The sequence below is a fragment of the Drosophila miranda genome, chromosome 2 (genome assembly GCF_003369915.1).
Source record: "Drosophila miranda strain MSH22 chromosome 2, D.miranda_PacBio2.1, whole genome shotgun sequence".
In the NCBI taxonomy this organism is placed as follows: domain Eukaryota; kingdom Metazoa; phylum Arthropoda; class Insecta; order Diptera; family Drosophilidae; genus Drosophila; species Drosophila miranda.
In genome coordinates, this window is record NC_046675.1 from 19,816,975 (window position 1) to 19,831,461 (window position 14,487).

The 14,487-nt window shown below is 39.0% G+C and overlaps 1 protein-coding gene across 3 annotated transcripts in view; it reads right to left on the bottom strand.

Moving 5' to 3' along the window:
• Positions 1 to 14,487, bottom strand: part of LOC108154151 (dnaJ homolog subfamily C member 16) — a 31,392-nt gene that overhangs the window by 10,998 nt on the left and 5,907 nt on the right. For all 3 annotated transcript variants that reach the window (XM_017284306.2, XM_017284305.2, XM_017284304.2), the window contains 5 exons: positions 10,975 to 11,181; positions 10,510 to 10,907; positions 10,300 to 10,446; positions 8,335 to 8,515; positions 3,378 to 3,592 (listed from right to left, as the gene is read on the bottom strand). In XM_017284306.2, the coding sequence (XP_017139795.1) occupies positions 3,378 to 3,592; positions 8,335 to 8,515; positions 10,300 to 10,446; positions 10,510 to 10,907; positions 10,975 to 11,150 (1,117 nt within the window). In that variant the 5' untranslated portion in view covers positions 11,151 to 11,181. The remainder of the gene's footprint in view (positions 1 to 3,377; positions 3,593 to 8,334; positions 8,516 to 10,299; positions 10,447 to 10,509; positions 10,908 to 10,974; positions 11,182 to 14,487) is intronic.

Below are 14,487 nucleotides of genomic sequence, written 5' to 3' on the forward strand. Positions count from 1 at the left end.
CCCATTGATAAAGTCATTGTGGAAACAACAGGTTAGCGCCATCGCAAAGCAGCCAAGAAAGAAATGGGGGATTAACGTCCCCCACGACAATAATTTGATCATTGCAACCTAATGCAGATACGACAGTATTAATTGCTGAGAGGTGGTGTAAGTAAAGCTCAACATCAGACCTGGGAGGAATGTAGGATCAGGTTAACTAGAAAAAAGACGAACCAACACGAACTTTGACTGCAACAAATTGAATTCCATGGATTTTATTTAATGGGAATAACTCAGATGAGAAATCAGATTTCACTGCAATCAGAGCTCCACCTGCAAAAGATGGGCGGTCCATTCTATAAATAGTATAATAGTATATTGTCAATGAAAATTTCATGATCATTGATAGAAGAGTTAAGACAGGTTTCGGTAAAAGCGATGGTATCGAAATCAAAAGACGCAATATTTGTATGAATTTGACGCAATTTGCCCAACAAACTGCGAAAGTTCTGATAGTGAATAGAAAAATGGTACATCAGTTTTTTGGAGTAGTGCGGTAATTCTGGGACCGAGCGAGATCGAGATGGTGGAGCCACTCCTAAAAGAGATCTTGGTCCTGGGGCAGAAGAATTGGCAGCAACGGCTGGAGCAGGAATTGGCAAGACATCACCAGCAACCAGCACACCCGTAATAGGAGCACTCACCACGTTGGTAGCGATGGCAGCAGACTGCAGGGATGGGATTGATGCTGATGGGAACTTGGATGGTCGAAGAAAGCACATTGCTTGGTGTAAACACCGGTGTAAAAAACACCGGAGCTGCCGTTGACGACGGATTTACTGCTAAAAGCGAGGCATGACCACATGGAGTAACAAGTGGTTCCGATGGATGGAGGTGGGAAGCAGGCGTACCAATCGGATTTGGTTGCAAGGGATTGGTATCATTATGCGAATTTTTTCATCTAGGCGATTCGCTAATGTACTTGTGAATTAATGTCCGCTTTCTTGTCCGATTATATCTGGGAAATCCCCTGGGTTCACCAAAGAGTTATCTATTCTAAAAAATATAAACTCAAGACTTTATACAAAATTCCAATAAGTGATTCTGTTCCTCTCTCTCGCCTTGTAATAGCGATCTTAATGCTAAAAAAAATTATCTATCTCGCTGCAGGATACGATTTTCTCATGACCCTGAACAGTTTTACAGCATTTACAGCCATCCTCGCTTTCATTCCTAAATACGTCGGCATATAGTGATCTGTCAATTGCAGATCTCTGTGCCCAATTTGTCCAAAAAACCTATTCTCAGGAAATCCACTCTTGTCAGCCCATACCCAACCGGCTTACCAAGGTCGAACGGAATTTTCAGCCCGTTGTTAACTGAACAATCTCTGGAAATCTTCATGAGATACCAATGACCCGTGCCATTGACATGCAGCAAGGAATCGTGCAAAAAAAAAAAAAAAAAAAAAAGATCTATTCACTTACTATCGAGTACTCTTATAAGGACATTTAATTTCACTCTCGCTTGCAATCCAAACTCAACAACTTTCAGTAATGGTGTTGTGCAAACTTGTTACGCCTTAATGCCTCGAAATATAAAATAATGACATTTAATCGTGCCAGCCCCTTGTTGGCTCCTTAAACAATGCGCTGTGGTTCTCTTGAGAAAGTTTCCACTGGTTCATGATCTTGGTGTTTTAGACCCCAAATTACAGTTTTCTGTACACATTTCTACCATGGGAAATATGACCCTGGGCATGCTTTGGTTTATAAAGAGGTGGTCAAAGGAATTTAAAAACTCTCTATACCTCGCTTGTTCGTCCGATCTTAGAACACGGCTTCTGTGTATGGTGCCCTCAGTACAAAGTACACCAGGACCGTATAGAATCAATCCAGAAAAACTGTGTACCCTAACTGGGATGCAAGTGTGACAATGCCATCTTAATAGATTGCTATTGGTAAATCTTCCATCCATATTTAACCGTAGAAAAATTCTTGGTGTGGAGATAGCCATGATCTGTTGAGCCGCATAAGCTCAACGATTCCTATTAGATTAAAAAGAAACTATATATACTTGATCCTTTCGTTTTGTAGATCGAATTTCTCCCTGCATGAACCGTTTAGGGTCTTATGCTCGGATTATAATTCTCTCTACCGTATAATATCTACACTAATATTAGCATACCTTTCTCGTAGTAAGTATTAGTACTTTTATTTTGAATTCATGCTTAGTTCTTTAAGCAAGTTTAGTCATAATTTAGCTCTTCGGTTAACGCGTCGCGCGTCATGCGGTAGAAGGGCTGCGTTTTTGCCTGGGTATGATGGTGTCACACGATCCACTTGACGGCGCATATCGTCATGCATATCAACGTCCACATATTGAGTTTCCAATATTTAGTTGGTTTAGCAAACTTTCTTGTAATGAAACTTAGAAAGTCATCCGAGTTAATCGATAGCTTTGACTAATTTCTTGACTTCCTTGAAAAGGTATGTACCATACAATTCTGTGCCGACCTGCCTCCCGTTAAAACAACTATGATCTTAGGTCCAATGACGGTTTTAAAGATAACCCTATCCGAGGTATGGTTTAGTGAACAAAAGCCCCACAAAAAAATATTATTGAAAACAACAAAAACAACTAAGTTATTCATAACGGTTATATGATAAAGAAGAATTAAAGCATTTTAATTCCAAATTAATTCAATCAAATCGGTTCTCATTTATGCATTTTATTGATTAGGTTCCACTAGCACTCCCCTTTGGCCCACTTTGCATATGCCCATACATCGAACATTAACCCAAAAATTGTAATCTGGACGGCACTGACTGTTGTCAAAATTATTGGCGCGACAGAAGTCAACCACGACAGTCTTGCCATAAGCGAAGTCGAACCCGTCGTGAAGGGTTTCATCGGCCTGAGTTTGGAATGTCTCCAATTAGATTCCTACCACCTAAAGCAAATGCATGAATGTATTCAATTTGGAGACTTATACGGGAATAAGAGGATTTTCCAGGAGGACAACGTAACAACGTATCCAGTCCACAAGCAAATATTGTAGTGTCCAGCCGGTCCAAACCCAAATTGAAGATCATTGTATTAAGCGAGAAGTAAGATAAAATTGGCCCTAGAACTCAGAAAAACTAGGCAAGCTCAACCAATAACCTAATTAGCCAAATAGTAATGAAAATGGCAAATATATTTCAAAATTTATATTCATAATGTTTTTTTTTTTTTATTGTAAGCCTATTGTTGTCTAATCTATAACCTTAGGTTTTCAAAGCTGATTGCTACTAGCATTTATTACCTTTTCAGAACCAAAAAGTTACGCAAAAAAAAATGTTCACTCGACGTTAAACTCTTAAAACTAATAAGCATACAATATAAACAATACTTACTTTCTAGTATGTCTTGCGATGACAACCTTGGTAAAGATAAAAATTGATTTGGAGTGATCATATTAATCAATATTTGAGTTGAAATGTCTGGCAGGGAAATCCTGGCTATAGACCTTGTAGAATCTTCATTGAATATAAGGAGCGTGTCCAAGCTTGCATTTACTTGAAATCTATTGATGATTATCTCCGAGATCTTTTTAGTCAGGTCAACAAATCTGAAATTAAAAAGTGCACATATTAAATAACTTTAGACAGCAAAATATGTAGCAATAGCATACCAAGGAAGACTATAAACCACACTAGGTCTTATAAGATTTTCAAAACCACGGTATAGTGTAATAAAAATATAATAGTTTAATGTGTATATGATATGTGCAAGCCCAAGCGTACTTTCGAAATAAATTTCCGATATTCTTTTGAAAACGCTAAACGCAAAAGTTGTTCGTTTTAAAAATGGAAACACATATTTTCTTATAAAAAACAATTAATTTTGATACAATTTTATAAGAAATCCTTTAGTCTCGATCAATTGATTACACAGCCCCATACAAAAAAATTGTCTTTTTTCTAACCTCAAAAAATTAATATGGTCGAAACATGGTGGAAACTCATTTGAAAAATTCATCGGATTTGCTTGAAACTCATCACTCGGGACTTTTGGGGTTTCTGATTACGAATTTGAAAACATTACAATACAAAAGGGAGAAAGCTAAAACTGCTGTAGTGAGTTTAAGAAATATATATAGTGACATATCTATAGTCCATGCTCTGCATACCCTTATCTATGTCTGTTACCCTGCACCCACATACTATAAACAATCCAACACCCTCAGCCTCGAATCCAATAAACAATCCCACGCTCGAAGTGGCCCACTTGTAGCCGATAGCCGGCAATGTAAACAAACACCCTAAGCTAGGAGACGAACATAAAACAATAGATGCCGCGTATCCAGCCGCACTAGAATCACTCCACCCTCCAGAGATCAATTACTAATCGATTCTCAGGAACCACGCCATTCTAGCTCACCAATCAGAATTGGGCACAAAACCAAGGAGGCCATATTCTCAGCCACCCCCAAGTAATGCAACACCGATCATACGCAACGAAAGCCTTTCATCAAAAGCCGCCTGTTAAGGCAAATCAGTTGCCTGCCTATATATATACATATATATGTATATATCTATAACTATACCTAAGAAACATGTATGAAATCACGCTCTTGAATTGTAATGTCGTGCGCTCTTATACCAAGTTGCGAACGGAGCCTATGCAAGCAGCAGCCGCTCATGAAGAGAGCGCCGCTTTAGAATAAATGGACTTATAATTGAAAGTCGATTGAGTGCACAAGTTTGATCTGTCGGTCTGTCTGATTCCAGTGTCTAATTAAACCCTCAGAAATCGTGCCTAACGGCAGGCTATTTAGCACATCCACCGCCTTTCCCAGATACCGATCGAGGCACATACCCGCCTTTCCCGCCTTCCGACTCCGTCGGAGAATTCACCCAAGTTAATTCCGTTTAAGACTTTCTGACCTTAGTCGTCGTCGGGGAAACTAACTAACAATTGTACGCTAAGTTTAAGTAAATAAATAAATCTTTTTCAAAACTTAAACTCGAGTGTCGCCAGGTTTGAGAAGGTTTTAACTCCGCACTTGCAACATCTCTGCAAGTCACTTATATCTCCAACTCAGCATGGATTTATAAGGCGGCGATCAACCACCACGAACTTGTTAGAGATTACCTCTTTCATTATTAAAGGCTTTCAAGGTAATTTACAGACGGATGTTATTTACACCGACTTTAGTAAAGCATTCCACTCTGTAAACCATTCCCTTTTAGCGCATAAACTTGACCTTTTAGGGTTTCCGCCCAACCTTCTGAGATGGATTTCTAGCTATCTTTGTTCCAGGTCTCAAGGAGTCCTCTTCAAAAACTTCCTCTCTTTACCAGTAAATGTTTCTTCGGGAGTACCACAGGGCAGCCATCTAGGCCCCTTACTCTTCACACTCTTTATTAATGACCTGCCTTCGGTATTAACATACTCTCGAGTACTTATGTATGCGGATGATGTTAAACTGTGTGTCCAGTACAAGGACATTTCATTTCATTCTCGCTTGCAATCCGATCTCAATAACTTTCAGTCATGGTGGTGCGCAAACTTGTTACACCTTAATGCCTCGAAATGCAAAGCTATGACATTTCATCGTTCTAGCCCTTTGTTGGCTCCCTATACCCTTTCTGGTGGTTCTCTTGAGAGAATTACTCTGGTGGATGATCTGGGTGTTATGTTAGACCCCAAGTTAAAGTTTTCCGAGCACATTTCTACCATAGTAAATAAGGCCCTGGGCGTGCTTGGGTTTATAAAGAGGTTATGCGGCAGCGGCCCTCGGTCGGTTGGGTGGGAGGAGGGCTGCGTTTTGCCTGGGATTCGCGCGTAACAGCCTTCTGCTGGTTTCACACGGGCCACTTGACGGTGCAGTAACTGCATCGCCTCTTGAAAGATGCAGTCATTGCATTTCAACGTCCAAAGAATGAACCACTGGGCAGACTACAAAATCAGTCTGTCACTAATAAAAAGGAAACAAGGAAAGCAATAAGGGCCTCTTGGCAAAAATTTTGCTCGGAAATTCTCTCGAAAACTAACCCCTCGGTAGGGTGTCTTAACAGGAATGATGGTACGTGGACCAACTCCAGTGGGGAGTCCCTACACACTCTACTCGACACGCATTTCCCCGGGCGTACAACCATCCAGCCTACACACTTCCAAACCACAAACGGTAAATTCGATCAATCACATCTTTTAAAAACGGAACATAATCTCTGGAGTAAACAGCTTCAACCCTTTCAAATCGCCAGGCCCAGACCAGGTAATACCGGCCCAACTTCAGACGGCCGGGGATACGGCAATCAACTGGCTACAAGGTATCTTCAGGAAGATACTGGTTGTGGGTACAATCTCCCGGGCGTAGCTTAAGGCAAAGATAGTCTTCATTCCCAAAGCAGGGAAGCCTCGCACTCAACTGCAAAAGACTTTAGACTAATCAGCCTATCATCCTTCCTCCTCAAAACCTTTGAGAGACTCGTCGGGCTGCAACTGAGGACAACTATACACGCTCAGTTGCTGTCAGGTGCACAGCATGCATACCGGAAAGGAAAATCCACGGAAACGGCAAGGTGGTGTCCTGTCTCCTCTTCTGTGGAACACAGCAGACAACATGATTCAATGTGACCTGGAAGGGGGGGCTGCAAGGTCGTGGCCTATGTGGACGATGTTGCGGTAATCTTCTCGGGAAAATACCCCCAAACACTGTGCGATTTAATGACCGCAAAGCTAGCTCAACTGTCGGAATGAACAGAATCGCGCGGACTGGGAGTAAATCCCTCGAAAACGGAACACGTATTATTCACAACTAAATACAAGGTGCCGGCCCTCAACCCACCAATATTATATGGATGCAGGCTCTCCTTTAGCGACAGTGCCAGTTACTTAGGGTTGGTAACTGACAAGAAGCTTAACTGGATGCTGAATGTCAAAGACAGAAGAAGGCAACGACTGCACTTTACACATGCAAAAACACTATTGGGCTAAGATGGGGTATGACCCCAAGGACAGTACAATGGATATATCTAGCTATAGTTAAACCAATACTACTCTACGGAGTTACGGTGTGGTGGCCGGCCCTATCAAAAAGGGCGATCACCAAGCGACTGGGAAAAGTTCAGCGAACTGCCACCCTATGCATCAGCGGAGCTCTTCGCACCACCCCAAATGATGCGCTGAATGCCATCCTATGCCTCCAGAGCCTTGACCTCGCAGGAAAGGAACGGGCAGAAGCAGCAGCAATACGTCTGAGCGACTCAAATCAATGGGTGAAACAGTGCATAGGTCACTCAGCCATATAAAATAATAGCAATACCCTCCCTTCAAGACAATCATCCCTCACAGAGACGAATGGCTCGAGAGACTCCCAGAAACTGGGCGACAGAGTCGGAAGAGGAATCTCCCAGATCACTGCAGTGTCTTTCAAGCGGAAGTCATAGCAATCAAGGAGGCTCTAGACTGCCTACAAGCGGTTGCTATTACAGCAACCAAGCTAAACATTTAAAGCGACAGCCAGGCTGCGATCAAATCGCTAAGTGCGATTTCCTCGAACTTGGCCACCGTGGCAGACTGCCGCAAATCTCTCCTCGAGATGGCTCAGTAATTTGCTATTAGATTGATTTGGGTCCCGGGACACAGGGACATCGAGGAAAACAGTATAGCGGACGAGTTGGCCAGATCTGGCACTACAATTCGCCTCCTCCAAGACAAGAAGGATATCTGTATGGCAATGGCAACCTATAAGATTATTATAAAAGAGCAATACAAGCGTCTAACAAACGAGATGTGGCAAATAGTGCCACGATGTCGCTTAACTCGGCAAACATGGCCGACCTTGTCCATGGTAGCGCACCTCCGAGCTCTGCAAGCTAGGCAGGAAAAGGTGCAGTGTAGTCATACGTTCCCTCACGGGACGCTGGCTAATAGGCACCCACGCCAACAGGCTCAAAAGTCATTAGCAGTAGCTGTAGAGACGAGAAAGAGGAGGAGACAGTTAAACACCTGTTCTGCTCCTGCCCAGCTCTCAGCAGAAGAAGGCTACAACACTTGGGCTCAGCCTTTCTAAACGACATTTCGGAGGTGTCCTGTGTCTGTCACAGGAAGATAGCGAGCTTTGTGAGAGCATCTGGATGGGATAATTGCTAACAGGAAGTCTCACAACGCAGTAAGGGAATATCCTATACAGATTTAGTATGCCACACCAAGTATTTAATAACTTTGCAATTCTATAAAGCTAATAAAAGCAGCTACGGCCTGCGAAAAAACATTAAGGTTTCAAATGAAAAATTTATATATTTTTGCGGTATTAAGTATTAAGACAACAGACAGATAACAAATAAATACATATACTCTTACCCAAATGCAACACGATCATAAAAAGCAAAGGCGGTTACCAGATATCGTAACCGAATTAAACTCCGGGGTTCCAAAATTAATACGCGAACTCTGTTGTCCATCCATCCGCCAAGAAAGTCATCTATGTTGTTATCATATACGTGCTGAACTATTTTATACGGCAATTTTTTTCGTATGAATTCTGGGTATATATATATAAAAAAATTTACAAATTGGTTAATATAGCAGTTATAGTTCTATAATTGTCAAGATATTAGACAAAAGTCGACATTCCGACTTAAGTTGAACCACTATTATTATTATCTATCATCTTTATATGTACATAAAAATGTACAAAATATATTGCTGGGCCAATTTGCCTCTAATTGAATTTCAGTCTTTCGTATTTGCTAGGTTTTTACGAAAAAAAAATTCTTTTTTTTTTAATCTCAGCAGTAGTATGCGGAGATGCAATTGTTAGAGTTTGAGATTAGTTTCAAACTCGAGATATTCAGGCAGGCTTCGTTTTTCATTTACTATTGCTATAAAACGTTTCGTTATAAGTAGACCTCGGATTTTGCATATTTTTAAAGGATTAAGATAGAAAAATTCTGATGACCTTAAAGTTCGTTTCAAGAAAAGTAGATTTGAAAACGATCTGCATATTTTCATTTTTTTTTGCATATTTGCATGAAATTACTTAAATTACTTACTAGATACTTAAAACATACGATATAATAAAGGCTTAAAATTTATTATAAATAATTTGTATTGCAGTAAACAACTAAAATTTTCGCTAAATTTTTTATTAAGAGGCTCTGACGTTTCTCTCCGAAAATCATTTTGTATGCGGAAAAGCTTCTTTCAACGTCACAGGAAGTAATTGGAGAAAATGTATATTTTATTATATTTTCGTTTGTGACTGGTTCGATTCCAGACAGATCTTCAGCATTTAGATTTAATATACTATTTATTTTTGAAATGATTTTAAAATCAGGATTTCTTTTCAAAATTGCTTCAAATTTTCAAATTTTTAAATCCATTCCAAAATCACCAATTATGTTATAGACAATATTTTCAGCTTCCTTGTATAAGTCCATTGACTTTGCTAGCGTTGTACTCTGAGCGGAGCTTTTATGAAAATTTTTTTCACACAGGATATAAACGAGTTAGCGAAACGATGTTCTTACTTTTTCAGCTATTAAATTTAATCCATGTGCTAAACAAGTTAAATGTATGAGATTCGTATACAAAACTTTTAAATTTTTACCAGCTTTTATCATATATGCCGCAGCATCAGTTAAGAGTAACAAAACTTTTAACTCATTCCCGTGAGGCCACTATATAAGAATGCTGTCGTTCACAAATCGAGAAACAGTTGCATTATTTACTTCTTCCAACTGTTTACAGGACAATAAAAATGAAGATGAAGATTCCTTTTCGCTTAATGATCCTACAATCAAATTTGCGACATATCGCTCGCAAGGAAGCTAAAAAATTAAAAGCGTTAGAACGTACGCAAAAGACTGAGTATTGAAAATTAAACTTTTTGTCACAAGTAGCACAAATTACATCGTTTCCAACAACTTTAAAACACTTTGCGGAAAGGCTGTTAAACCATTTTTCTAACAAATTTCTTTTATACCTGTTGATTTTCGGCATTTCACTACACTTCACTTCAAAGACTGTAGAAAAGTAAAGCAAACGCGCAAATCAATAGCTTAAAATAACGCCAGAGATCAAACTGATAAGAAATTACAGTAACAATATGTTACAGAGAGACTTCATATAAAGAAGCTGCACATCTTTGGTGTTGTCATAAAGCTTTGCTCTGGTTTCAAGTCCGGCTTGCGATAAGACCAACACAACAATATATGGTAAAGCGTTGGACAAGGGAACGTTGCACAAATCTGGTCTAAATTATAGTATTTTTACGGCTGCGTTTTTTTTCTACCGATCGTATCTATCTCAGTGTAATCAACTTACCGATAACTTTTTGTGGCGTATACGAATAGTCCCGATACACAAAAATTTTACCATCCAAAACAAGAATCATTTTTGGAATTTCGTTTGATCCAGTTTTTCGTAGAACTGACGGTTCGTGTGCAGCATTTATAGTTGAAAAATGAATACCTAAAATAAAAGTTTTTAATACCTTAAAAAGAACATGTCTTGATTAGTATATAAAAGGCTTACCTAAAGGTTCCAGAACGTCAATTAACTTTTTAAATGCTCCAACTAGTCGCGTGCACTGGAAACACCAGTCATTATAGAACATAATAATATGTAATTGTTTTGCACTTTTTAGCAAAATAGTTTTCTCGAAATAATTTGCTGTTACTGAAAGTTTATGGTATAAAACAATGTCTTGATCAATAATGAAATGTTTTCCAAATATATCTTCCGCTTGATCGGAGGCGAAACGATCATATCCACTATAATCATGCTTTTGTTGCAAATAATGAGAGTCTTCATCAATTACTCCGTGTCGATCATAGATTCGTCGTCGATTAGAATCACTCAAAAGTTCATAGGACTTTTTTATCTCAACAAACTTTGCTTCGGCTCCAGGAATCTGATTTTTGTCTGGATGCCTGAAAATATTTATTACACTATGTAATACAATTATTTCCTTTTTTATAATCTGTCAGCATTATTTACCACTCTTTTGCCATCTGTTTGTATGCTCTCCTTATTTCTTGTGTAGTCGCTAGGCTATTAATTCCAAGAGCAGCGTAGGGGTCATTTGAAGCACATATGCATACATTAGTTGTAGCATAAAGCAGCAGTATTCGTATCGTACAGTAATAAGCAGTTCCATATAGCTTCGGTAACATTTTTGTATCCTTTTATTATTCACCTTAAAAACTTTAGAAAATTACATGTGATATGTAAAATTAACTATTGTCATCGTCTAATGAATTTTTATTCTGCAGTTTAGGCAGTTTAGTTTAGGAAACTAGTCTCTGTTTTTTCACTCCATCAAATCCATCAAGAAAAACGAGATTACATAAACACAGCGCAGGGTAAAGCCGAAATGAGGGGGTTAAAAGTTAATATATATTTATTTATTTTTTTGTTGTCTTCGGATGTATAAATATTTATATTTAGGCGAAGACGTTTTTTGTTTTCAAGATAATTTCAAAAAACTAACTTGCTCAAAGCTCAGGAATGGGTTGATATGATAGTGGCGATTACACTATGCAACAAATCCGTATTATTTTTCGTGGCCTTTACTTTTTACATCTCTCAAGTATCTTTCAATTTTGAAAAATTGATAGATGCAGCTTTAAATCGACCCAAGACATTTGGGTCGTTTGAGCTATCGTTTGTAAAAATCGAAGTATAAAAGGCTATGGTGATAAATTCTAAAAAGTCTGCCTAAAAATAATGCTCGGTACGTTACTGGTCAAATTGACGAAAAGAGATCACGCAAACGAAAAGAATCCGAGCCGAATCCTAGGTATGAACATATACCGAAGTACACATTACCTGATCATGTCTTTTTTGGCGTTTTGACAGTTTAACAGTTACTTTTTATACCCTATACTAAAAATGAGTGTAGGGGAATTTTTCTGCCCCAACACAGGACGAAAATCTGTTACGAGAAAATCTAAAAAAACACATTATTATAGAGAATGACTATATCTTCTGGACTGCAGAATCTGACCAAGATCGTATCATTATTATCGCCAGAATGAAGAAAACAATTTCATTCTTTCTTGCTCTGTATCTCTATAGCACACACGTTTCCTGGTCGGCTTTGTCTGTCGCTCCACATGAGCGCCTAGATCTCAGAGACTATAAGAGCTAGAGGAAACAAATTTGGTATCCACACTCCAATGGTGATATAACTCTCTGACTTTCATCAGAATAAGATCGTGTTTTTTTTTTAATGCTAAATATCTGGTTTCTATTTAAAAACAATTGAAACGGATAATTCAAGCCGTTCATTTAAATGTATTTGCCAAGCACAATCTTTTTGATACGTTTGTGGAGAGTACATAATAACCAACGAAGAAAAATTAATTTTTAAGTTTTAAAAAAATACTAAACATTATTTTTTTTTCTTAAAAATTTTGTTGTTTAGAAAACAATTTCTGTGCTGTGGAGAAAAAACAGATATTCACGGCTCCGTTTGTTTCTTTTGTTCATTCAAAACAATGGAATCGGGATGCCCAGTAAAATGGTTTACCCGAAAAAATCTGGTCAAAGCTTTATAGAAAAGGAAAGGATAAAAAAGGGCATTACTCAAGAAAACAAAGAGGGGAATCAACGGGTTATCCAAAAACAGTTTTTTCACGTCTGTCGCTGGTAAAAGTTAAAAAACGCGTGTTTGATGGCCTCCAAAAATGATGGCCAAAAAAATGTATTATCTACGAATGAAAAAGCAGCCTGGAACTCATGCCGACTGGTTACTGATAACGTTAAAATCGTCTAAGACCTAATTGAAAACTATGAAAAAGTTGGAGCAAACATGTCGCTTAAAATCCATTTCCACCTAGAAGACGTTTATTATTTGACCAACAATTAAAAGCTATGGAATCAGACTAATTTAGTCAACTATGCTTGAGAGAATCTGAGTCTTATGACTAAGGAAGACAGAAAAGAAACTTTAACCATTTCGAAAGTAGTAATCATCACTAATCTTAAACAACTTGTGGAACTTGTAGTAACTTAGCAAATAAAAAAGTCTTTATATTTAATTCAAACTTACTCTAGTCGGGTCTTCTGCAGAAGAGTCAGGCCATCGGTGAGCTTGCCCTACGCAGAGGAGATCCTAAAAAACGGTCGCACCAATAAGATCTAGCCGCTGAGGATTGAAAAATACGGGATCTGCATTGACATTGGGCAGCAAGAGAGGTAGACGCAAGTAGTGGTTAGCTGCTAACAGAATCCTGAGCAACAGAAATAGCTTATGGATGGCAGACGTTAGAAAAGCAAAAAGTTATGATGCCTCCCGCCGCATATTCAACAATTTTTTGGCCACTATGTTGGCGCAACTGCAATCACTGTCGTGATATATAGTGGTTTGTTGCGTAAATTCGACATATGTAAGTATTATGACAGTAAACAGTAAATCCGCTCTTGAAGACTTAAAGATTAAGCTCAAAAGTTAAGTAAAAAGCATTCGCCGCATAGATCGATTAGACCAAGGGTCGATTCCATTAAAATTACCGCAGTTACAATATAGATCAGATTGTTTGAATGCTTCCATTAAAAACACGAACCATTTGCAAGGGCAAATCGAAGAGATAACAGGTGGTGATGCATATGTAGCCGAGTTGGAAGAGCTGTCGATTGCAATTAAGGGAAAGATAAAGTCGCTTATCGCCGCCTTTGATGCAGCAAACGATACGAAGCTTGCAGTGTCTTGCATGCCCGGGCTTAGAAATCGAATACAAACTGTTTCCTCGATTTACGGACCGTTACTGTCGATCGGAGATAATACAAAAATTTCGAATGCAATGCTCATTCATCTCGTTTTGAACACAGTCGACCCGGTAATGAAACAAAAGTGGGATGAAAAGTTTATGAGAAGTTGCCGCTTTAGTCCGACTTAGCATCTGTCTGCTTCAGAACCGACGAAGCCAACACAGAACAATGTCATGCCAAGCAAGCAACTTAATCGCAGGTCATATGCTTGTTCTTTCACTTCCACCAACAGTAGAACTCAGCAAACTTATAGCTATTGTAATTCAGGAGACCATGTAGTGTCAAATTGCCCTCCAATTTCGCGTCTCTCGGTGATGCAAGGGTTCGAGTCGGCATCCTTATGCATTAATTGTCTGCGAAAAGGCCACGCTGTTGTAAAATGCAAAGCCAATAAATGTCGAGTGTGCAGCCGCTCACATCATCGATTAATCTCGCGTTGCCACCACCCTAAAGGAGTACTTCTCCTCCATCAAATCTGGATCAACCTTCCACACGGTTGGACGACAGCGTTGGACAGGGTAATTCTTGCTACATCGATCGTAAGCGTCTGAACTAAGAGCGGTGAACACGTTTAGGCCAAAGCTCTGCTCGACTCTGAATCACAAACAAATTTTACTACCGAGAATTTCTCTCATCGCTTACAGATCCGTAGAGAGGAGTCCTGTATTAACTTGCTTGGAATTGATGAATCTAATTCTCAAGTAAAGGATTCACAGTGGTGAAGTCGCGAATAAATGG